At 52.4% G+C, this 23,016-nt stretch overlaps 2 protein-coding genes across 3 annotated transcripts; both read left to right on the forward strand.

Moving 5' to 3' along the window:
• The first annotated feature begins 11,960 nt into the window (after positions 1 to 11,960).
• LOC112896819 (SH3 domain-containing protein C23A1.17-like) lies at positions 11,961 to 14,048 on the forward strand. Its single transcript, XM_025964950.1, has 2 exons — positions 11,961 to 13,303; positions 13,482 to 14,048. Exon 1 carries the CDS (start codon positions 12,069 to 12,071, stop codon positions 13,287 to 13,289), a length of 1,221 nt encoding a protein of 406 aa, XP_025820735.1. The 5' UTR covers positions 11,961 to 12,068; the 3' UTR covers positions 13,290 to 13,303; positions 13,482 to 14,048.
• An 863-nt stretch (positions 14,049 to 14,911) lies between these two features.
• LOC112896818 (DNA mismatch repair protein Msh6-like) lies at positions 14,912 to 21,356 on the forward strand. Of its 2 annotated transcripts, none has more exons than XM_025964948.1 (8): positions 14,912 to 15,081; positions 18,600 to 18,762; positions 19,140 to 19,225; positions 19,319 to 19,361; positions 19,457 to 19,513; positions 19,607 to 19,664; positions 20,082 to 20,785; positions 20,875 to 21,356. In XM_025964948.1, the coding sequence occupies exons 1-8, from the start codon at positions 14,927 to 14,929 to the stop codon at positions 21,022 to 21,024; spliced, it is 1,416 nt and encodes a 471-aa protein (XP_025820733.1). In that variant the 5' UTR covers positions 14,912 to 14,926; the 3' UTR covers positions 21,025 to 21,356. The 2 variants fall into 2 exon arrangements, with proteins under 2 accessions (XP_025820733.1, XP_025820734.1); XM_025964949.1 differs by having other exon boundaries at positions 20,880 to 21,335.
• Positions 21,357 to 23,016: the final 1,660 nt, after the last annotated feature.

Consider the following 23,016-nt stretch of genomic DNA (forward strand, 5'->3'; position numbering starts at 1 on the left):
TGTAGCCTTGACCGGGCCAGCCCGGACCTGGCTCATGAATCTTACCCCGGGGTCCATCCAGTCCTGGGGTGAGCTCTGCGCACAGTTCACGGCGAACTTCGCCAGTGCGTACCAGCAGCATGGCGTGGAGGCAACAACCCGGGGAAACCCTCCGGGCCTTCATCTCCCGCTTCACCAAGGTACGTGGAACTATCCCACGTATCTCCGATGCATCTATCATCACGGCCTTCCGACAGGGGGTCCGAGACGAGAAGATGCTAGAGAAGCTGGCGACCCACCAAGTGGAAGCCGTCACCACCCTGTTCGCTCTGGCGGACAAGTGCGCTCGGGCTGCAGAAGGTCGTGCATGGCACTCTGCAACCCATGCAGGACCTGCTCAAACGAGTGGGCCCAGTGTCACTGCCCCTAGCAGCGGCAAGAAGAAGAACAGGAAGAACCGTGGCTTCGACAAGTCACGGATTGGGGGTCCGGCCGTTGCAGCTGCGACGACCGGGGGCCAGAACTCCCGTGGCAAGCGCCCACGACAGCAGCGCACCGACCCCGGGTCGTGTCCTGTCCATCCTGGGGCTCGCCACAGTGCCACTGAGTGCCGCGAGATCCAAAAGCTCGCGGAGCGCCTCAGTAAGAGGCGTGACCAAGCCTCCAAGGAAGGCTCCTCACCTCCGCGGCGGTCCGGCAAGGAGAAAGCCTCTGATGCCGACGCGGCTGCGACTGAGAGGGAGCTGGGGTATCAAACCCCCAATAAAGACCTCAAGGGACTTTTCCAGCAGTCTGATTCCGAGTCCGGCGGGGACGAGCGCCGCAAGAAGCTGTACGTTATGTACGGCGGCAGTTCGGAGCTCGTCTCCCGGCGGGACGTCAAGGCCCTTCGCCGGGAGGTCCTCTCGGTGAAGCCAGGGGTGCCGAGAGCGGCGCCCCATCAGCGGTGGAAGGGCACCACCATCTCCTTTGGGCCATCTGACTGCCCAGAGAATATGGCGGGCGCTGGAGTGCTGCCGCTCATCACGGCACCCACTATCGCCAATGTCCGCCTTCACCATGTGCTGATTGACGGAGGCGCCGGCCTCAGCGTCATCAGCTATGCAGCGTTCAAGCACCTGCAGATCCCGAAGTCCAAGCTGGCTCCATCACGCCCATTCTCAGGAGTGGGCCCGGATCCCGTGTACCCGGTGGGGACCATCACCCTACCGGTTACATTCGGGACGGAGGATAATTTCCGTACCGAGAACGTGCAGTTCGAGGTTGCGGAAGTTAACCTCCCCTTCAACGCCATCATCGGCAGACCGGCCCTGTACCGGTTCATGGCCGTCGCCCACTACGGGTACCTGGCCCTGAAGATGCCTTCTCCGGCAGGCGTCCTCACTGTCCAGAGTGACCGTGCCGCTGCTGTTGTGGCGGTTGAAAAGCTCCACGCACTGGCAACAGGACTTGCCCCTGCAGCCGGCGCCCAGGGGTCCGACCCCTCGACCTCACGTGCCAAGGCTCTGGCCAAGGCACCGAGGGTCTGTCCGTCCGACACAGGCGATGTTCCCGTGAAGACCGTCCACGTCGGAGCGGAGACCTCCCAGACCACCCGCATCGGTGGCAACCTGGGAGAGAAATAGGAAAGCGCGCTCATCGCCTTCCTCCGGGCAAATGTTGATGTGTTCATCTGGGAACCGTCACAAATGCCCGGGATCCCCAAGGAGGTGATTGAGCATCATCTGAAGATCCGCCCGGACGCCAGGCCAGTCTGGCAGAAGCCACGCAAGCAGTCCATTGAGCGGCAAAACTTCATCCGTGAAGAGGTCCGCAAGCTGCTGCAGGCTGGCTTCATCGAGGAGGTCTACCATCCTGTATGGTTGGCCAACCCAGTTGTGGTCTCAAAGGCCAACGGGAAACATCGGATGTGCATCGACTACACCAATCTTAATAAGGCATGTCCAAAAGACCCTTATCCACTCCCGCGTATAGATCATATTGTAGACTCCACCTTCGGGTGTGATTTGCTGTCCTTCATAGATGCCTATTCTGGTTTTTCATCAAATCAAAATGGCTAGGAATGATAGGAAGCATACAGCTTTTGTAACAGTAGATGGTCTTTATTGTTATATAGTGATGCCTTATGGATTGCTCAATGCTCTACCCACCTTTGCTCGTGCAATGAATATCACTCTAGGTGATTTGGTTAGAGATATAGTAGAGGTTTATGTCAATGACATCGTTGTCAAGACTAGAGAGTCGTGTTCCCTATTGGAAAATTTAGCTCGTGTTTTTAACAAGTTACGAGCGACCTCCACTAAGCTTAACCCCGAGAAGTGCGTCTTCGGCGTATCGGCGGGGAAGCTCCTTGGTTTCCTGGTCTCCCATCGGGGAATCGAAGCCAACCCGGAGAAGGTCCGGGCGATTGAGGCAATGAGACCCCCTGCACGCCTCAAGTATGTACAGAGGCTGACGGGGTCCCTGGCAGCTCTCAGCCGCTTCATTTCGAGGCTGGCGGAGAGGGAACTTCCCTTCTTCAAGTTGATGAGGGGGTCCGGCCCATTCGCATGGACCGAAGAGGCAGAACGTGCCTTCCAAGAGATGAAGCAGTATCTTACCTCCTTGCCGGTCCTGGTTGCACCGGACCCAGGTGAGACACTGTTTCTTTATCTTGCAGCAATGACTGAAGTGATCAGCATGGTGCTGGTCACCGAGAGGTCCGAGCCTCTCCCACAGGAGGCGCCCGCAGACCCCCCTGCTAGAAAGGGAGGTCCGGCCTCCACCACTCCAGTAACCGGCCCTACTTCGGAGGATCCGGCCGGGTCCCGACCCGGAGAAGCGCTAAGCAGTCTCGGGGCCGACGGGTACCCAGCTGGAGCCGAAGGATCTAGTCCACCTGGCAGAGCCAGGACCATCCAGAAGCCGGTCTACTACGTCAGTGAGGTCCTTCATGAGGCAAAGGCCAGGTATCCTGAGACGTATAAGCTCCTTTATGCTATACTTGTAGCGTCCAGAAAGCTCCGCCACTACTTTCAGGCCCATAGGATTGTGGTGGTGACCGCCTACCCATTGAGGGCCATCCTCCACAACTCCAACGCCACAGGCAACATCGCCAAGTGGGCAGCAGAGCTCGCTGGGTTCCAGCTCGACTTCCAACCGCGTCACGCCATCAAGAGCCAGATCCTTGCTGACTTCATCGCGGAATGGACGCCTGCACCAAGCGCCTCCGGGGGTCCGGACCAAGGGACGGACCCCCCACGTCCGGAGGTCAAGGCTCCGGTCTTTACCGGACCTCACTGGACCCTCTTCTTTGACGGGTCCGCCTGCGGCAAGAGGGCCGGGGCTGGCGTGGTCCTCATCGACCCACGTGGCGAGCAGTTAAAGTACATGGTGCACCTTGATTTTGAGGCCACCAACAACATGGCGGAGTATGAGGCCTTAATCTTTGGGCTCACAGCGGCTCTGTCCCTGTGGGTCCGGGAGCTCCTAGTCAAAGGGGACTCCCAGCTCATCGTCAGGCAAGTCCGGGGGGAGTGTTGCTGCAACAACCCCCAGCTCGCAGCCTATCTCATTCATGTAAAGAGGCTGGAGAAGGACTTCGATGTGCTGGAACTGCAACATGTTCCACGCGAAGGCAACACAGCAGCTGATGCACTCTCGGCGAGCGCGTCGACCCAGGCACCCGTGCCTGAGGCCGTCTTCCAGAGACGTCTGCTGAAGCCTTCCGCCCAGCCTGCCAACCTGGGCGATGGGGGTCGGACTAGCACCTCGAAGCTAGCGGTCCTGGCGGCGCTCCATCCGTGGTGCCCGCCAAGGGTCGTGTGCTCCCTTGAGGGACCCGAGGACCTCAGGGAGCCACGCCCAGTTTCTCAGGAAGGTCCCGATGCATGGATCTCTAAGGTCCGGAAGTACCTGAAAGATAATTACCTTCCTGAAGATCAAGCATCTGTTGAGCGCATTGTCCGGATGGCTAAGCGATACACAGTGGTAGAAGGGGATCTCTACCGCCGTGGCGCCAACGGCGTCCTCATGCGGTGCATCACCCAGGAAGAGGGCCGCGACTTGCTTGTGGAGATCCATGGAGGCGAGTGCGGAAGTCATTCTTCATCCCGCACGATGGTTGGTAAAGCTTTCCGGCATGGCTTTTACTGGCCGACAGCACTCCAGGATGCAGCTGAGTTGGTAAAGACCTGTAAAGCGTGCCAGTTCCACGCAAAGCAGATACACACTCCAGCTCAGGCGCTGCAGATGATTCCTCCCTCTTGGCCCTTTGCGGTATGGGGGTTGGATATCTTGGGACCTTTCTCTAGGGCCGTCGGCGGATACCGGTACCTCTATGTCGCCATTGACAAGTTCACCAAATGGCCGGAGGCAACCCCTGTGGTCAACATCACCAAGGTGTCGGCAACTGCTTTCCTCAGGTCAATTGTATGCCGGTTCGGGGTCCCGAACCGGGTCATTACTGACAATGGGACTCAGTTCACGAGCCAATACTTCCAGGAGTACTGTGAGGATATGGGTATACAGCTCTGTTTCGCCTCAGTGGCGCACCCCAGGAGCAATGGCCAAGTTGAGCGGGCCAACGCTGAGATCCTCAGAGGACTCAAGATCCGGACCTACTGTGATCTTGAGAAGCATGGCGTAAGGTGGATTGAAGAGCTTCCGAGTGTGTTATGGGGGAACCGGACCACACCCAGCCGCGGAATAGGGAAAACCCATTTCTTCCTAGTTTACGGGGCTGAAGCGTGCCTTCCCCCGGAGATCACCATGGGCTCTCTCCGAGTCCAGGCTTTTGATGAGGATTTGCAGGAACAACAGCGTCGCCAAGACATGGACCTCGTCGACGAGCGCAGATGGCAAGCAGCAGTCCAAAATGCACGGTACAACCAAGCGCTCCGACGCTACCACCAACGGTTCGTGCGAAGTAGGGAGCTCCGGGTCGGGGACCTAGTCCTAAGGCGAATCCTGAACCGGGAGGGCATGCACAAGCTCTCCCCCAGCTGGGAGGGGCCCTTCAAGGTGACAAAGGTATGCCGACCCGGATCTGTTCGCCTGGCTGCGGAGGATGGAATGCAACTACCGAATCCATGGAACATTGAGCACCTCCGTAAATTCTATCCCTAGGACCTGGTTGAGAGGAAATTTTTCCTTTGTAATTGGTAGCATTGCCGTGCGGACCAGGGCGGTAGAGGTCCGCCCTCGTAAACCCGGCCCCTGGCATACATCGCACAACTCTTCTGTACCAATTCATTAAGGGAAAATTTGTTCTCAAATGTATCCTTGAAGTCTATGCGATTCTATACTTTTTCGCTTCTTGTTATGCTAACCCCCCACGTGTTCTTCACGTCTGTGTTGTGCCTAAAGCCTCCCTTGAGTTGCTATGCTACGTCTCTGCCTCGGACCTCTGTTTCGCAGGAGAGAAGGGACCGGATTCCTGGGAACTGGCTTCAGGGGGACGTGCTCGCCCTTTGCTGGGGTCCAGGGTTGTCTAGCCGCTTAGCCTAGTTCCGTACCCAAAGCCTACACACTCTGCCCCCCTAGGGTGGGTACCGTCGTACCTTGAACCGTGGACCCGGGGGCCGGGACCCCTTTTTGATCCCCGAACGCAGGTCCTAGTGCTCTGGCTTGCTACGCAACTTAGAGGACCTTCGCTGGCCAGACTGAGAACCCGTGGGGACGTCTACTAAACGTCGATCCTAAGTCATGTGCAGGACCTTGGTCTTATGGCAGCTAGTCCCGACCTATCGCGACTACCTCCCAGGGGGCCACGGGACCTCGGTGTGCCCAACAGCACTTTGCAGATCGACAATCAGGAAAAAAGCTAAGTTTTTCGCGAAAAGTAGACACATCAAATACTTAAACGCATTACTAATAATGTGCACAACAGTTTAAAGCTATCTTACAATAACAAAAGTTATGTTACAAAAGAAATAACAAAAAGATACTAGCACTACTCCTCTGGTGGTCCGGAGGCACTCCCACTCTCTGCAGGTTCGGGACGACGCCGGAGGCGGGCCGCGACCATGTCCACTGCCTCCTGGACCCCTTCTCGCGCGGCGGCTGCGGTCACCCGAAGGGGTCCGACCAAGACAGGAGTCAGCTGGATGGAGGGGTCATGGCTCCGGAAGCTGGTGAGGATGTACTCAGCCATCCCCCGAGCAACTATTCGCCCCTCTGTCTCCAGGAGGTCCTGCATCCCGGCCTCCGCGTCCTGTAGCCGCCTGGCGGTGGAGTCCAGCAGTTGGAGTGCGGCGCCAAATGGCGAGGGAGCCTCCGGTACCCAGATGGGGTTGGCTCCGAGTGCCTCTAGCAGAGGGTTCACCGTACCGACCCATCTTGTTAACCGGTCGGAGCCGGCGCGCTGCTCTGCCAGGAGCCCCTCCACCTTGGCCTCCCTCTCCTGGAGCGCTGCCTCGCGTTTCTGGAGCCTCCGGTTCCTGGCTGCCAGCTCCTCCTCCACGGCCTCTTCCCGCTTCTGGAGCTCCTGAAGCCGGGCCACCTCCTCTGCTTCGCGGGCGGCCAGCCATTCTTCTTTCTTTGCTGCCGCCGCCGCCAAATCTGTGAGGGCGGACTTTTCCGCCTCGACCGCTGCCGACGCCTTCCTGGCCTGAGCCGCCAGCTCTCGGGCGACCCGGTCCCTGTCTGCCACCGCCTGCTTCATCTCCTCCACAGCAATCAGCCCCTCGAGGGCCTCTGCTTCCCGCCGCCTGGCCTCCTTCTCCCGTTGGAGCGCCGCCGCCTCCCGGACGCGAGCTTGCTCCAGCTCCTCCTGCAGAAGCTAGCGCCCCTGCACGAGCTTGGCGCGCTCCTCGGCGTAGCGGGCCTCCAGCTTCTCCCACTCCCGGCGCATGCCAGCCTCCAGCTCCTGCTGAGCTTGGTGGCATTTGGCTATGAGCCGGGGAAGAGGGATCTCCGCCGTGCTTGGGAGGAGGCGCCTTCCCAGTACCACCTCCGGTTCCACCTCCTCTGCCGGTGGGGCGTTGCTGCTGGCAACTTCGGCGACCCCTGGTGCCGCCCCCTCCGCCTCTTCCGCTGCCTCCGGTGCTGCCACCTCTGCTGCCTCCGGCGCTGCAGCCTCCGCCGTGGCAGCGGCCCCCTCAGCCGCTGGCTCGGCTGGTGAGGGCCTGGCCTCGTCGTTTGAAGCGGCGGCTGCTGCCTCCATAGCAGCAGCGGCTTTGGTGGCCTCCTCCTGGGGGGCAGCTTCGGGTCATGGCAGGGTGGAGGCATCCGGCTCCGGGCCCATGGGTCCGGTAGCTTCTGGAGCTGCTTCGGGCGGGGGTCCTGCTGGGGACGGCGCCAAGAGTCCCGACGCTGGCTGGGGGCCGGATCCCCCAGTTGGTACGTCTGAAGATTGCGGCCTGCCGTATCACCTGTATGGTTAAGAACCAGAAGCCAAGAAAGGAAATAAAAAACCTTGACAAAACTACTTACGGGAAGTCGCACCACTCCCATCTGCCCCGGGCGGCTGGGGGGACCTTCCTCCCTGCCGAGGACCCCCCGGACCTTTGGGGGGCGTCCCCGGCCTTCGAGCCTCCTGGCGGCGGCGATGGGGACTGTGGCCTGATCTCAGACGGTGGTGGTGGTGTCGCGGGCCGCCGTTCTGGTGGTGGTGGCGGTGGAGTCTGTTGTCTCGGGGGAGGTCGGTGTTGTGGTGGAGGTGGTGCAGCTCCGCTCTGCTCCTCCACCCCCGCCGTCCTCTGGCGCTTGGGCGCCGGCTCCCCGACCAAGGAGCCGTCGCCTCGCTGGAGCCTCCGGGATTTGCTCCCTTCGGCTTGGCTGCTCTGTGTGGGTGCTGCCCCCTGAGCCTCGTTGCTCCTTTGGGCCGGGCCAGCACCCACATTGTCCTTCTCCCGGTGCGCTGGCGCCGGCACCTTCTCCTTCCCTTTTCCGCTGGGAGCCGGACCTCTGGGTCCCGGCTCCCCGGGACCTTCGCTCGGGCGTTGCTGGCGGTCCGGAGAGGCGCCAGGGATCTGGAGCCCGCGGTTGGGGTCGCCCCCCAGTTGCCGGACCGCCAGGCCGCCCTCGTCCAGAGTCGGCATCGACGCCAGGACCGATGACCGCAGTGCCTGGTCCTCGCACAGGGCCTTCACCCCACTCGGGAGGACCAGGGACTCGAGAACGAACACCTCGCCGGTCATCGCCCGGATCGCCGCCTCCAGCTCCGCCTTGGTGAAGTCGCCGCCGGGCACGTGTGCGATCCTGCAGCAGTCGTTTAGCCCCGTGTACACGTAGGCCATCCGGGACCGCTGCTGCAGGGGGGCGATCCGCCGCTTCAGGAAGTCGCCCAGCACCATCATGGAAGTCAGGCCGCTCCTTGCCAGCTTCTTGATTCGGTACAGCACCGGGTCGAGTTCCGCTGGTATCGATGGCCTGGCCTTCCATGTGCTCCGGTCGCTCTGGGGACCCTCTGTTGGCAGCTCCAGGCGGTCGTGGGGCTCGACTGCCGCGATGACCCAGCCTTCGCGCCAGTCCTCCCACTTGGAGCTGGAGAAGGCGGCGATGTAGGAGCCCGCCATCCCGTGCCGGAGCTGGAAGTAATAAGCGCCGATCTCGCCGCGCTTCTTCCCGGTCCCAACCAGGGAGTAGAAATGTTTGAAGATGGTGGTGCAGGGGCGCACCCCCACGAACATCTCCATAAAGTGGACGAAGACCGCCACGAGGAGGACGGAGTGGGGGGTGAGATGATGAAGTTGGAGGCCGAACTCCTCCAGGAGCAGGAGGAAGAAGGAGGAGATCGGAGGAACCAACCCGCATATAATGTACGAATTGAAAAGGACAAACTCCCCCGCGGCAAGGTCGCGGAGAGGAATCTTGCCGGCCCGGACCTTCCCGGCGTACGCCGGCGCGGTCCATCCCAGAAGGCGCCGCACTGCGTCCAACTGATCCTGGCTCTGGAAGCGGTGCGGGAAAGGAAGCGAAGCCATGGTGAATGTTGGGAGTGGATTGCAAAGGAACATAGAAGAGAAGGGAGCTGAGTGCAAGGAAACCAATCACGAGAAGGGATGCGGAGACGAAGGGGCGCTACGGCGTCTGTTGTTGGCAAGAGCGAAAAGGTAGCCGCTCCCTTCGGCGCATACCTTTTATGCAAAAGGCCGCTGCCTTCTCGCGCCCGCGGCGACCGAGGAGAAGCCGAACGGTTGTCTACACCAGGCCCCCTCCTCTCACACCCTATGACTGGTGGGCCCGGGCCCGCCAGTCAAAGGCGTGACCACTAGAGGGAAGGGGAAAAGGCGGAATCCGAACCGCCCGAGCCACACGACGGGCTCGAATAAGACAAGAATCTGAACCGTCTGACGCGCACGGCGCGCGTGGGGGACGGGCCCCTCGGGGATCCCGCTATGGGCGAAAGGACATCCATGCCCTTACCCGGCGAGAACGAGCTGTCCACCCGGCGCGAAGCTGGGACTTGGCCCCACCTGCGGGTTCATCCCTCACCCAAGGTGGGCTCGGGGGCCTCATTCGGTACATACAGACAGGGGTACCTCCTGCTAGGGTGTTCAGGCCCTTGGCGTCTCATAATCCATAATCTCCCCCTCGCCTTCTGGGTGACGAGGCACATTACCCGGGCCTGACAACTGGGACCACTGTCTCCGGACCCTCCCGGAGCTCTAGGAGGTCCGGGGCCTCTGCGCGCTCTGGAGGGCAGGAGGGCTCACGGGTTGCCCCCGCGGACCCGGACTCCCCAGGGGGTCCGGGGCCGCTACGTGTGATGGCCGGACCATCACGGGCCAGACTGCTACAACCGGCCTCGAAGGGCCCGGACCCCCTTTCCCCCGGGGAAGGAGACCGGTGCCGCCATGTGCCGTCCTATAGAGGGAGCGGGGCTGGCCCTGCCACGTGCCTGCGGCTGAAGGCCCTTCGCGGGTCTCCAACCCACCTACCAGCATTTAATGCGGTAGCTGAGCCGGGCGCGCCCAAGTCAAAAAGAGCGGCCTGCCACTGACACATGGGGCAGGTAGACTGACACCACGATAAGCCTGCCTGATCTGAAGGCGGCGCGTCGTATCACCGTACATAGTGCGTGGACTGTATACAGTCCCGTCACGGCGCTGCGCACGTGATGATAGTCTGTAATAGGCAAAGCCAAGGCGTGCGCTGCACGCGCAACGGGTCAGCGCTGCTTCACCGCCTGACGGGAGGTCCCATCCTAACAGTGACAGCACGGCTTCACTGTTATGCAGCGCTGACGCCGGACACTGTACAAGACAAGGTTGTACACGGCCATATCCTGGCTAAAGATACGCACATCAACTTCTCGATCGAGAAGACTACGGAGAGGAGCTGGAGATGAAGATCTTCACATCTCCCATAGAACAGCTCCTGTTGGCCGGACCCACCTGTCGGGGTCCCGCTCAGTGTAAGCACTCCCCTTGGACTATAAAAGGGAGAGTGCACTCGTTAGATGGGGGTTCCGACATCCAAGGCTCAGGCACACAAGCTTATGCTGCTTTCCATTCAGGCTCACGCAGCCAATACAACTCCCAAGTGGACGTAGGGTGTTACGCTCCGGCGGCCCGAACCACTCTAAATCTTCGTGTCCCTCCTGTGTTCATCTGTCCACCGATCGAGCGCTCCTAAGTCTCCTCCAAACCCATCCTTAACTAGGATTAGGCGGGTGCTTTCCGCCACCCGACTGGAGAATTCCTCCGACAGAGATCAACATGACATGATTTGGCTTTAGATCTTTCTACTCCCATTTTATTTTGGAAGAGATTTAGTTCTACTTTGATTTACTGAATCTGATTGTAAGTGTTCTTTCTTTTACCAATATAATATCACAGACGAACAGTTGATGATCATTTTCTTTCAAAAAGTAACAAGTTACAAAAAATAAGAAATATACTAGAGTACTTCTTGTAACAAATTTAATGCTGCCATTTTCGTGAGACAAAAGGAAATATCTTGATATGCATGAGCAGGTATAGTGGCCATTTAACTCTAAGTATTAATATGTCTGTAGACTGATTTATGGGTCTCAGAAGTCAGATCGCAGGAGAAAAATGGTCTCTCCTCCTGTCCTCCACACGCTTTTTTCCCTCTCAATTTCCTTTTTCCCAAGCAAATGATTGTTGTCACTCAAACTTTCTGTCTTATTCACCTTTCCTAAGACAAACTATTTGTTTGCCACTGAAAACTTACTCTCTCAATCTTCTTTCCTAAGGTAAATCGTCGTGTCATTCAAACTGGTCAAAGTTCTAAAAGCATGTAAGATGCTGTCAATTTTGCTATATTTACTAGTAGTCCTAGTTGACATATGGTTCTTGCTAGTTGCTACTTGTTCATCGTATTGAATCAAAAGTTACCTACTAAAAGTAGACATTAAGAGTCTATCAATTTTACTATTTTTGCTAGTAGTTTCGGTATGTACGAGTGTGCTTATGGTATTGAACCGCTTAAAGGCACAAGGTGTTACCTGGTTCCTTTATTTATCAGTGGTTTTTAATATACACCTATCACCCATATCAACAAACGAGAAAATATACCGCATTTTTATCTTTGTCTAGATATAACTTGACCCTAAATATATTTATGAAAAGATAAATTTATCTGCCCACCATGATTTTTACTCGTTAGCATGATCTAAGGGGGGTGTTTGGTTTCCATGGGCTTTTTTAAATTCCTATCACATCGGATGTTTAGATGCTAATTAGAAGTATTAAATATAGACTAATGATAAAATAAATTTCAAAACCTAGGCTTATTCGCGAGATAAATCTATTAAACCTAATTAATTTATAATTAGCTCATATAATGCTACAGTAAATATATGCTAATTATAAATAAATTAGACTTAATAGATTTTTTCTCTTTTATAAGCCTGGGCTCATAGAACATTCTTCGGATGGTTTGCGCGCTTGCTTGTGCATTTATTTGTTTGTGGATGCTTTGGGATATTTGCGACTGTGACCAGGTATCCTGTGTGGGTACACGTAGCAATTCACCCTAGCTCAGACGCGAAAGACCGACGCAAGAGTACAAGCACCCGTGCTGCAACCAAAATTACTGTACGCACCCAATGACCACAACCCCACAAGTCCCCTCGATCCATTCCCCTTCCCCAGTCAAATCCCCGCCCTCCAGTGTGCTGTGCCCCCGCCGGCGAGCCCATGGATCCTTCCCCCGCCCAGCGGCGGGAGGCGGAGCGGTCCATGAGCATCGCCGAGAAGCTCCTGATGGCGCGCGACCTCGAGGGCTGCAAGCAGTTCGTCGCTGAGGCCCTCTCCGCCGACCCTCGCGCCCCGGGCGCCGACGACCTCTTCGCCGCCGCCGACGCCCTCCTCGCCGCCCAGCGCCGGCGCCTCCCGTCCGGGCCCCCCGACCCCTACGCCGTCCTTGGCCTCGACTCCGCCGTTCCAGGCTCCCGCGATCCCGACGTCGTCCACTCCCACTATCGCCGCCTCTCCCTCCTGCTCAACCGCTCCCACCCCGACCGCCCCTGTTCGCTCGCCTTCGCCGACGCCGCCCGCCTCGTCGCCGACGCCTGGGCCTTCCTGTCGGATCCTCTTCGCAAAGCCTCCCTCGACTCCGACCTCGACGCGGCCGCTGCTGCTGCAACCGCCAAAGCCGCCGCCGCCGCCGCAGTAGCATCTGCAGCTCGTGTACCCACCGTTCCCTTTCCAGATAAGCTGCATCAGCCGCCGCCGCCTCAACCAGCCTCGCCACCACCTGCTCCCCAGCCACGGCAGACCGTGTTGGCCACGCCACCGTCAAAGCGCGGCCGGCCGCCCCGCGCTGCCAAAACGCCGCCGGCGGTTGAACAGAACCAGGAGGGGGAGGCACCGCAGGCACCACAGTTCTGGACGGCTTGCCCCTCCTGCTGCCACCTACACCAGTACGACCGTTCCTACGAGTCACAAACGCTGCTCTGCCCCAGCTGTCGCCGGCCATTCGCCGCCACGGCAATCGCCACGCCGCCACCCATCGTGCCAGGCACCGACATGTACTACTGCTCATGGGGGTTCTTCCCCATGGGGTTCCCTGGTGGCCCTGCATTCGCCAGACCAGTCAGTTCCCCGGGGCAGCAAGCCCCTTCTGCTCTAGGATATTATCCAATGGGGCCATATTTGCCATTGCTGGGACAAGGTGGCATTGTGGAAGGCAACACGGCAGTTGGTGCCAGCAGTCGCATTCCCGTCACCCCCACCATGACAGCGCCAGTGCCAGTCACCCCCACAGTAACAGCGCCAATGCCGGTCACCCCTGCAGTAACTGCGCTGGCGCCGACGGTGGCAAAGCCAGTGAATTCCTCACATCAAAAGGTTGAAGCAAGGAAGCGAGGGCGGCCCAAAGGCAGCAAGAACAAGAAAGTGGTGATTGAGATCAATTAGGGCTTTGATTGTTGGTGCCCGCGATGTCATTCCCGTCACTCCCATAGTTACAGCATCAGCGGTGCCAGCGCCGACGGTGGCAAAGCCAGTGAATTCCTCACATCTAAAGGTTGAAGCAAGGAAGTGAGGGCGGCCCAAAGGCAGCAAGAACAAGAAAGTGGTGATTGAGATCAATTAGAGCTTTGATTGTTGGTGCCCGCGATGGCATTCCCATCACTCCCATAGTTACAGCATCAGCGCTGCAGCGACAATGCCAATGAAGTCCTCACATGTAAAGATTGGGGCAAGAAAGTGAGGACAGCCCAAAGGTGACAAGCCGGCAAGAACAAGAAAGTGGTTATTGAGATCAGGACTACTATGAAGATGGAATGGCAAATTGTGTACATTGGCTGCGCCATTCAGCATCTGCATCTGCTGTAAACTAAACAATCTGTATCTGTAGGAGAGTTTTCTTGTTCGCAGATGACATGGGTGCAGTGAGATGGTTGAGCATTGGAGCTTCCTCCATGATAAGGTGGTCCAGAATCAGAGCTTCTCCATTCAAGAGAATTTTGGTGATTAGGTTGTAGGTTGCCCTCCTTACTTTCATTGCAAAGTGTAGCATAGTGGCTAGTGTGTTTGCTTTCTTTGTATCATCCCATTAGATTGTTAGATGTCCCATGTAGTAGAGTGGCAGCTGCTCAAGTGCCAGATATGCTCTCTGCTTGTAAGATTATGAGGTGAATAATAAGCTCAGTGAAAGCACATTAATTAGAAATAGTATGAAGCTGCTGAAATGTGGACATATAATCGTTAGATGTGCGTCAGAACCCGTGTGTGTTCTATTGGCCAGTCTGAATGACCTGGTAATTCTGCATTTGCCAGGATAGAAGAACTGGTCCAGGCACACTACACTTGGTAAGCATGATGGATGCGGTTGCTGGTTGAAATACTTGGCAATAGTAATGCTGTCCAGGTACACATGGTAAGCATGATGGATGCTGTTTTTGGTTGAAACGCTTGGTACAATTTTTGTGCAGTTGATTGGAAAGACTCATGTTACTACTATTACACTCGCTCAACTTCACTGTGGAATAGTAAGTCGGTCACATTTCGAGAGTGTTGATATTGCAAATGATATATGTCTCTTTTCAAATACAAGTCGCCTGGTTCTTTCAAGTTGAGTCGGTTTTGAGTCGGTTCAAAAGATTTAGGCCTTTACCTGAATGACCTACTGTCCTTTTTTAACAAGTTCAGTTATCTGGCAGCTGCTCCAAATCTAGCTTGTCTGAAGACCAGCGCCGCGATGGTGCAGTCTGCAGCGGCAGCTACAGCAAAACAGTTGAACATTGCAAATCCGAGATGACAGAAAGAGATGAGGAGCCCATGATCATCTGATTTTGATAGTCTATGGTTGAAGATAGTGGCCGGTGGCGAGGACTTTGTGCGACGGCACCGCGTTGACCTGAGCAGGAAGAAACAGAGCGCAATGGCGGCTCCGTTCCGTACTTCCGTGCCTGCCTGGTAGACGTAGTGGGCTATATGGGCTAACAAAAGATAGCTTTACCTGTTTTTTTGCTGTGGCCTATTGGGGCTCATGGGCTGTCCGACAGGAGGAGGCCCAGCAAGCGGCCCACCGGACCCGCATGTGATCATCGATGCATCCTCTGCAGTCTTGTCTCGTCGTCATTGGTCGGTTGCTGCTGCTGTGTCGTCGGCCGCCTCCAACCCCCACTCCCCACAGCTCAACTGGTACTAGCTCAGCGTGGTGGAGTGGAGATCCATCGGGACTCAAGGCCGATTTCGTTTGCTGGTAAGGAATCCGCTTTCATGGATGGATTGCTCTATTTTTTTTGAAAGAAATGGATGGATAGCTCTATGGGTGAAGGTTTTTTTTAGTAAATCAATTGAACCCACCATGGGAACACCCAAATCCAAAACCTACTCTCCCGGCAGGTAGGAGCGGGTTTGTTCGATGCATGCTGATCTATGCATCCAAGCACCCATCCAGCCTGATTCGGGTTCGATTGGGCGGTTATTGGGCGAGATCGAGCGACCCCATCTCCTTTTAGCCCCATAGGGCATTGGAGTTAGGTTAGGACGCCAATTAAGGTGCGGCCGTGCGGGTTTAATTTATTTTCCCAAAGATTTTTAGGGTGTTCGGAGGATTCCCCGTTCCCCACGTTAAGCTAGCACCTGATTTCAACTTTTTCGAACTGCGAAATGTGTTGAAGGGTCATGTTTTACTCTTATAATTTTGCGTCAGATAGCCGTCATTTGTTTAGGAAAGAAGTAGTGGAGTACCAGGTGGTGTTACTCTTGCATGAGTGTGGCTTGCTGCCTCGCTGACTGGTGTTACTCTCATGAGTGTTTGTGAACTTGAACGTGAAGTGAACAAATCTAGTTTAATTTCAGTGCATACTGGAGAGAAATACAATTTGGCTTCAAAAGCTTCTGATGAAACCTTGGATGTCAAGGTCACATGTATTCTGCATTCATAACTCATAACTGAATCACCTATTTTACCATGGTTTTTCTTAAATTCCTTCAGGGGTTATATGGGTAGACTGCTGCTTATATAAGCATAGAATGAGCTGCAGCCTTTTAGAAAATAGGTTTTAGGCATCAATTGGGTAGTGCAGCACTGCAGCTGCCCTGATTTATCCTTGCAGTTGCAGATGCTTGAAAATGATCCTTTGGTAGAGTGACATCCTTTCCATTAAGCAACCAGCTCATTCTTCATAGGAGGAGACCTCAATGGCCATGTGGGTGTGACTAATGTATGATATGAGCGAGTACACGGGGGTTTCGGGTATGGTAGTAGGAACGGGGAGGATGTCTTGAATTTTGCCTTGGCCTACGACCTGCTGTTAGCGAATACCCTCTTTAGAAAGAGGGAGTCCCACCTAGTGACCTTCCATAGTGGACAATACTCGAGCCAAATCGACTTTATCCTTGCTAGGAGAGAGGATAGACGTGCCTGCTTAGATTGCAAGGTGATACCTGAGGAGTGTGTTGTCCCCCAACACAAGCTTGTGGTGGCGGATTTTCGTTTTCGGGTACGTGTCCACCGGGACAAACGTGCCAAGATTGCGAGAACGAAGTGGTGGAAGCTTAGAGGGGAAGAGGCACAAACGTTTAAGGAGAGGATGCTAGGTGAGGGGCCTTGGGAAGAAGGAGCAGATGTAGATGATATGTGGCTAAAGATGGCGACATGTGTTCGGAAGGTTGCCTCAGAAGTGTTTGGTGTGAGTAGGGGAGGCAAGCAGGAAGTGAAAGAGACTTGGTGGTGGAATGACGAGGTGCAAAGGGCTATTAAGGAGAAGAAGGAGTGTTTCAAACGCCTTCACCTTGACAAGAGCGCAACCAACATCGAGGGCTATAGAGTAGCGAAGAGGGCTGCAAAGCGAGCTGTAAGTGTAGCGAAAGGTCAGGCTTTTGATGACCTTTATCAACGGCTAGGTACGAAGGAATGAGAGAAGGATATTTATAGGATCGCTAGGACCCGCGAGAGGAAGACAAGGGACATAAACCAAATCAAATGCATCAAGGATGGGACAGATCGACTTCTGGTGAAGGATGAGGAGATCAAGGACAGATGGCGAGAATACTTCGACAAGTTGTTTAATGGGGAAAATGAGGATCTTACTTTCGAGTTGGGAGACTCATTTGATGATACCAACAGACGCTTTGTGAGGAGGATTCAGGAGGCAGAGATCGGGGAGGCTTTGAAGAGAATGAAGGGAGGTAAAGCGATGGGTCCTGATGGCATCCCCATTGAGGTGTGGAGATGCCTGGGCGAGAGGGCGGTAGTATGGTTAACTAAGCTTTTTAACCTAATTTTCCGGTCAAACAAGATGTCGAAGGAATGGAGGAGAAGTATATTAGTACCGATCTTCAAGAACAAGAGAGATGTTCAAAGTTGTACTAACTACCGGGGGATTAAGCTGATGAGCCATACGATGAAGCTTTGGGAGAGGGTTATCGAGCATCGCCTAAGAAGATTGACAAGGGTGACCCAAAACCAGTTTGGGTTCATGCCTAGGAGGTCGACCATGGAGACGATTTTCTTAGTATGACAATTGATGGGGAGATATAGAGAGGAGAAGAAGGATTTACATATGGTCTTTATTGACCTAGAGAAGGCGTATGACAAAGTACCGAGAGACGTCATGTGGTGGGTCTTGGAAAAACACAAAGTCCCAACTAAGTATATTACCCTCATCAAGGATATGTACAAAGATGCGATGACTTGTGTTCGAACATGTGATGGCGATACCAGTGACTTTCCAATTAAAATAGGACTACATCAGGGGTCAGCATTGAGCCCTTATCTATTTGCTTTGGTGATGGATGAGGTCACAAGGGACATACAGGGTGATATCCCTTGGTGTATGCTCTTTGCTGATGATGTGGTGCTAGTTGACGAGAGTAGGGCAGGGGTTAATATGAAGTTAGAGCTGTGGAGACACACGTTTGAGTCGAGGGGGTTCAGACTGAGTGGGACCAAGACCGAGTATATGATGTGCGACTTTAGCCCGACTAGGCATGAGGATGGGGACGTTAGTCTCGAAGGTCAAGTGGTGGCCAAGAAGGATACTTTTCGGTATCTAGGATCAATGCTTCAGAAAGATGGAGACATTGATGAAGATGTTAGGCATAGAATTTCAGCCGGTTGGTTGAAGTGGCGGCAGGCTTCTGGCGTCCTCTGTGACAAGAAGGTGCCACAGAGGCTAAAAGGTAAGTTCTATAGGACGGCGATTCGCCCGGCGATGCTATACGGTGCTGAATGTTGGCCTACACAAAGGCGACATGTCCAGCAACTGAGTGTAGCAGAGATGCGTATGCTGCGTTGGTTCTGCGGGCATACAAGAAGGGATAGAGTCCGGAATGAAGAGATTCGAGATAGGGTCGGGGTGGTACCTATCGAGGAGAAGTTGATTCAACATCGGTTGAGATGGTTTGGACATGTACAATGGAGGCCTCCCGAGGCGCCGGTGCGTAGTGGAGTTTTAAAGCGGGGCGATAATGTAAAGAGAGGTAGAGGTAGACCTAGACTAACTTGGGACGAGACGGTTAAGAGAGACCTTAGGGAGTGGAATATCGCTAAGGAATTAGTTATGGATAGGAGCGCTTAGAGATTAGCAATTAACGTACCTGAACCGTGACCTTTGTTACTTTTTGTTTAACCCATAACTCTTCCTTTGGCTTGTGCGCTTTTTGTGTTTCTTATTCTTATTTTCTGTGGGTTTCATCTCTAGTCTACCCCAACTTGCTTAGGACAAAAGACTAAATTGTTGTTGTTGTTGTTGCTGCTGCATGGTAATGCAGGTTTGCACTGATCATTATGGTGAATGAAAATGCGGAGAAAGATGATGGTATTGATGAAAGCCCATCAGCTTCTCAGGTTCCAGAAAATAAGTCAAGGCACAATTTTCGATTGGGAGATATAACATGGGTTAAGCTTGGTGGATCTTCATGGTGGCCAGCCCAGGTATGTGTTATCACACTGCACCTTGTTAGCATATCTTTTAATGCAGAAAGTAGCCCCCTCCCTCCTTGTAACTAGGCAAAAGTTTAGATTGCTAGTGGCAAATGTCCATGTGGCTTACTGCACATTGGAACTAAACACTGGACAGATGCTAGCTTAAAATTTTAGAATCTAAATTTGTCTGGTACTGTAGCTTGGCATTTGTGTTTGAACAGTAACATCGATCAACAGCGACTGGAATGGACTGTATTTACAGTTCATTTGCCATCATCTTAGCATGCTTATGATCTGAAGTTATGACATTTTTGTTAACACTACTTGTTCTGGACTCTAGCTTCCCCTGCATCTAATTACCCTGACTTTCTTTTTCTGAGTTCAAGGTCATTGATGAATCATGTGTTGGTAGCAAGCCTAAGAAGAAAGACAAGTATGATTGCCTAGTCCGGCTTTATGGCACGTGTCAATAGTAAGGGATCCTATGGCACATTATTCCTTTCTTTTCTCTCTGTCATGACACTCTGGTGACATTCTTTTATTGTTCATGCTATTTTACTTTCAGCTTCTACATAGACCCTTGGAAGTCTAACTCAGAATTTGAAATGGTATGCATAAGCTCCTGTCTCATAAGGACAATAATATGGACCTTGTTCTATAGTGGTGGTAATAAGGATTTCTCATATAAATGCATTGTGTGTAGATGCTGAAACAAGAAAACAAGAGCGCAATGGAAGCATTCCATGAGGTGCTTGAGAAGGTAGAGCAGTCATCTCTACAATTTAGACTAGACAGGTTACAAGTAAAAAAATTGTAATGGTAGTTGAGAAACATGTTTAATCCAATAATGCAGGAGCTGTCTTGTGTTAACTCACCCAGTGATTGTGATGAGGAAGTTGTCAACTCAAAAGGTGAACCTTTTCTGCTTTGGTGTTCAATCTAATGCATACAGGTCATGTGTCCTCAATATGGTGGTCTTTGTGGACAATCATTTGATTATTCATCACCCTCTTTTTTAACGTGATTCACTGATTCTTGTGACAAGGGTATTTCAGTTATTGAATTTCTTCATTTTGGTGTTATTTGGGAACATGTTATGTGGCATAGTGTTTATGTAAGGACTAAAGACAATTCATCTTGTGGTTGCTTAAAATGTCAGATGTTATGAACAGTGGTGTTATTAGATATCAGTTATGCAACATGTGAATTTATCCGCTTGAGCTTTTGTTTTTGTGAAATAAGTTCAATTTCAAGCTTATTGTCAATGAAGCAAATTTAATTTTGCTTCAGTTTCTATGCATCTAAATTTTCTAAAATTGAATTTTCAGGCGGTTCCACCAAAGTGACCTCAAAGAAGAACTCATCTAGAAAAGTCAGAAAACAAGAAGGTTTGAAGCCACAATATAATGAAGGAGAAGAAGACGACCAAGATGTTGGGAGCACTGAAACTACTGGAGTTACTGCTCGCAAGAAAAAGGGTGGACGTGTGAGACAACCAAGTTCTATTCATGATACCATTGACAAAGCTTCTAGTGAAATTTCAGCTGAAGGTTTAAGGAACAAGAGACAGAAGAATGCTGCTCAAAGTGCTTCGGTGGGCAGCAGGGAAGTGTTGAGACGATCAGCTCGTTCTGATGCCAAGCAATATTTGGTCGCAGCTGAAGAAAATACAGAACCACTCACTGATATACATGGAACTGAAGATTCACTGCTATATGAAACTCCAGCTCCTCATACTGAAATAAAAGCCATGGTCAGGGATATTCTGTTCAAAGACATTATTGATAGGGAGCATGATGCTGATATGGCTTATGTGGATGAAGTGATTAATGGAATCTGTAGTGCTACTGATGACATCATAAGTGGTGGTGCTGCTGCTTCTACGAAGGGTGGTCGAGGTGCCAAGCTGAGTGGTAGTGGAGTTGAGGGTGAGTCAAGCAATGTCAGACAAAGGCATAGAGATGAAGCAAGTGAGGACGCCTTGCACACGACAAGTCCAGAGACCATGAAAGGGAATACTGATACGACCCATGTAAGTTGACCCCGTTGTCCACACTCTACACTTTCCAACTCCCTTTATGATCTCAAATTTTGCACGCTAATTTGACGAGCTTTCACCAGAGCAGGGAAGCAGTGGTGAAGACACCGGGGCAACTTAGCGCGCGCCAGATCAGGCAAATCAGGATCATGCAAAGCCTTGGCCTGATTGCTCCGTCAGGATCTCCATTTGGTCGGAACGAGGCGGTTTCTGCCATCAACCGACAACGCTAACTCTCTTGCGACGACTTTCAGAAACATAAGGTTCAGCGAACGATTGCCAATATTTTGCAGTCATCGGCTCCTTGCACGATGGCTGGTGCGGCTGGTAGCTCAAGGGATATTGAGTCGCTACTGCCTACTGGCATTCAGCTTTTGAGAAACACCTATATATGGTGCCTTATGTACTGGAACACATAGCAACTATTCTCTACAGAGGACTTCAGGCTGTTTTTAATTGCTATGTAAGCACGTTGTTGGTTCGGTACTGCTGCAACTGCAACCATCCAAAATTGGCAAATGTGGTGCCTATACACTATCACCAAGTTGCTGAGTTGCCCCCTAAATTAGTACTAGTTTCCAGCATTTCAGGGCCGGAATTTTTACTGTCAAAACAGGGACATCGCAGATGCAACTGCAACCGGTGAAAAGTAGTAGATGAACAAGAAAAATGCATGTGCACGTAGACAGTAGAGCTCTGAACTGATGGATCAAATCTTACCTGACCTGCCACTAGGATACCCTGCAGTGACGGTGAGGCCGGCGTCAGAGGAGCAACACCGTACGCATTTGTACCGGACCTGCCGGGGGTGAACGAACGCTGTCACGTCTACAGAGAAATTCCTGTTCCCTGCCGCTACATGGCTGTGTGAGGTCACAGAAATTCCTGTTGCAACTTTGCAAGATTTCAGGACCTTGTTTAGATCCCTTGCAACTTCCAACTTTTTACACTCTCTCTTCATCACATCAATTTTGGGACACATGCATGGAGCAGTAAATGTATGTAAAAAAAATAACTAATTGTACAGTTTAATTGTACATTACGAGACGAATCTTTTAAGCCTAGTTAGTCCATAATTAGATAAAATTTATCAAATACAAACGAAAACGTTACAGTACCAAAAAGTTCCAAATATTATAAACATTTACGATCCAAATGGGCGACTCACGAACCGTGACATGTCCCTGACGCTCTCTTTTGACTTTCCTTTCCCCCCTGACTACCTGTGCAGCTAGTCTCCTGCTCTGCCTGCGTTGCGACCAAAGGTGGAATCCGAGTGCTGCTGCTGCATCGCGAGGGGACACGCGGTAAAGTTGCGCAGTGAATTTGTCCCTCCCTCGTCTCGGTTCATCGGTCGCCATGAAAAAGCTCCAGTTTACTGGAGCTGGTGAAAAGTGATTTCCCTAGAAAAATTCAAATTTTGGCTCTACCATTGTCGAAGCTCAGAACTTCGTCCTGCCTCGAGTGACTCCCATGCCGCATCGGTCGCCCTGCGGAACTTTGCTTCAAGCCCACCGGCCTTGGGTTAGCCCTAATTCAAATCTTGATCTTTAGACTACAGGCTTTTTTTTGCAGGATAGCTCTAAAAACTTTGACGGAAGCTCCAACCTAAACTCTGAAAGAAAGGATTGACAAGAGACACGAATAATTGAGCACCTCGTTTCGGAAAAAAAAAGGAATAATTGAGCACGTCATATGAATAAAACCTGGAGCGTTGGTCCCCTAGTATGGAAGATATTTCTAAGTAGGGAAAAATTTGGTTTACACCCTTGAATTATTATAAAAATCCAATTTTTAACCATTATAATACAGACCATCCAACTATTAAAACTGGATGAATTTGGCCGTTTCGAAGGTGGTTTTCATTTTATAAAAATTAAAAATATTCAGCTCTGAACTAAAATTTCATATTTTTTATTTTATGAAAATTAAAAATATTCAGATCTGAACTAAAAAATTCATAAGTAACTTATTTTAAATAAAAAATGGATATCAAAAGTTTTCTAAAAATATAACCTATCTATTGGCACTATAGTTGTCAGTTATTCGGATCAATTTTTTTATGTTCATAGTATTTGGTTGTTTGTAGTTATACCTCTTATTTTGAAATAAATCACATTCAAATAGAGCTATAATAGATAGGTTACATTTTTAGAAAAAATTAGTACTAGTTTCATATTTTTCTGATATAAAATAAATGAGTTTTGATTTTTTAGATCTAATTA

This window comes from Panicum hallii, chromosome 6 (genome assembly GCF_002211085.1).
Source record: "Panicum hallii strain FIL2 chromosome 6, PHallii_v3.1, whole genome shotgun sequence".
Taxonomy (NCBI): domain Eukaryota; kingdom Viridiplantae; phylum Streptophyta; class Magnoliopsida; order Poales; family Poaceae; genus Panicum; species Panicum hallii.

Coding starts and splice junctions, on each gene's coding strand:
- LOC112896819 (XM_025964950.1), top strand. CDS start 12,069: ATGGATCCTTCCCCCGCCCAGCGGCGGGAGGCGGAGCGGTCCATGAGC.
- LOC112896818 (XM_025964948.1), top strand. CDS start 14,927: ATGCATCCTCTGCAGTCTTGTCTCGTCGTCATTGGTCGGTTGCTGCTG. Junction 19,362..19,456: donor CTAACTCAGAATTTGAAATG/GTATGCATAAGC, acceptor CATTGTGTGTAG/ATGCTGAAACAAGAAAACAA. Junction 20,786..20,874: donor GGAATACTGATACGACCCAT/GTAAGTTGACCC, acceptor AGCTTTCACCAG/AGCAGGGAAGCAGTGGTGAA.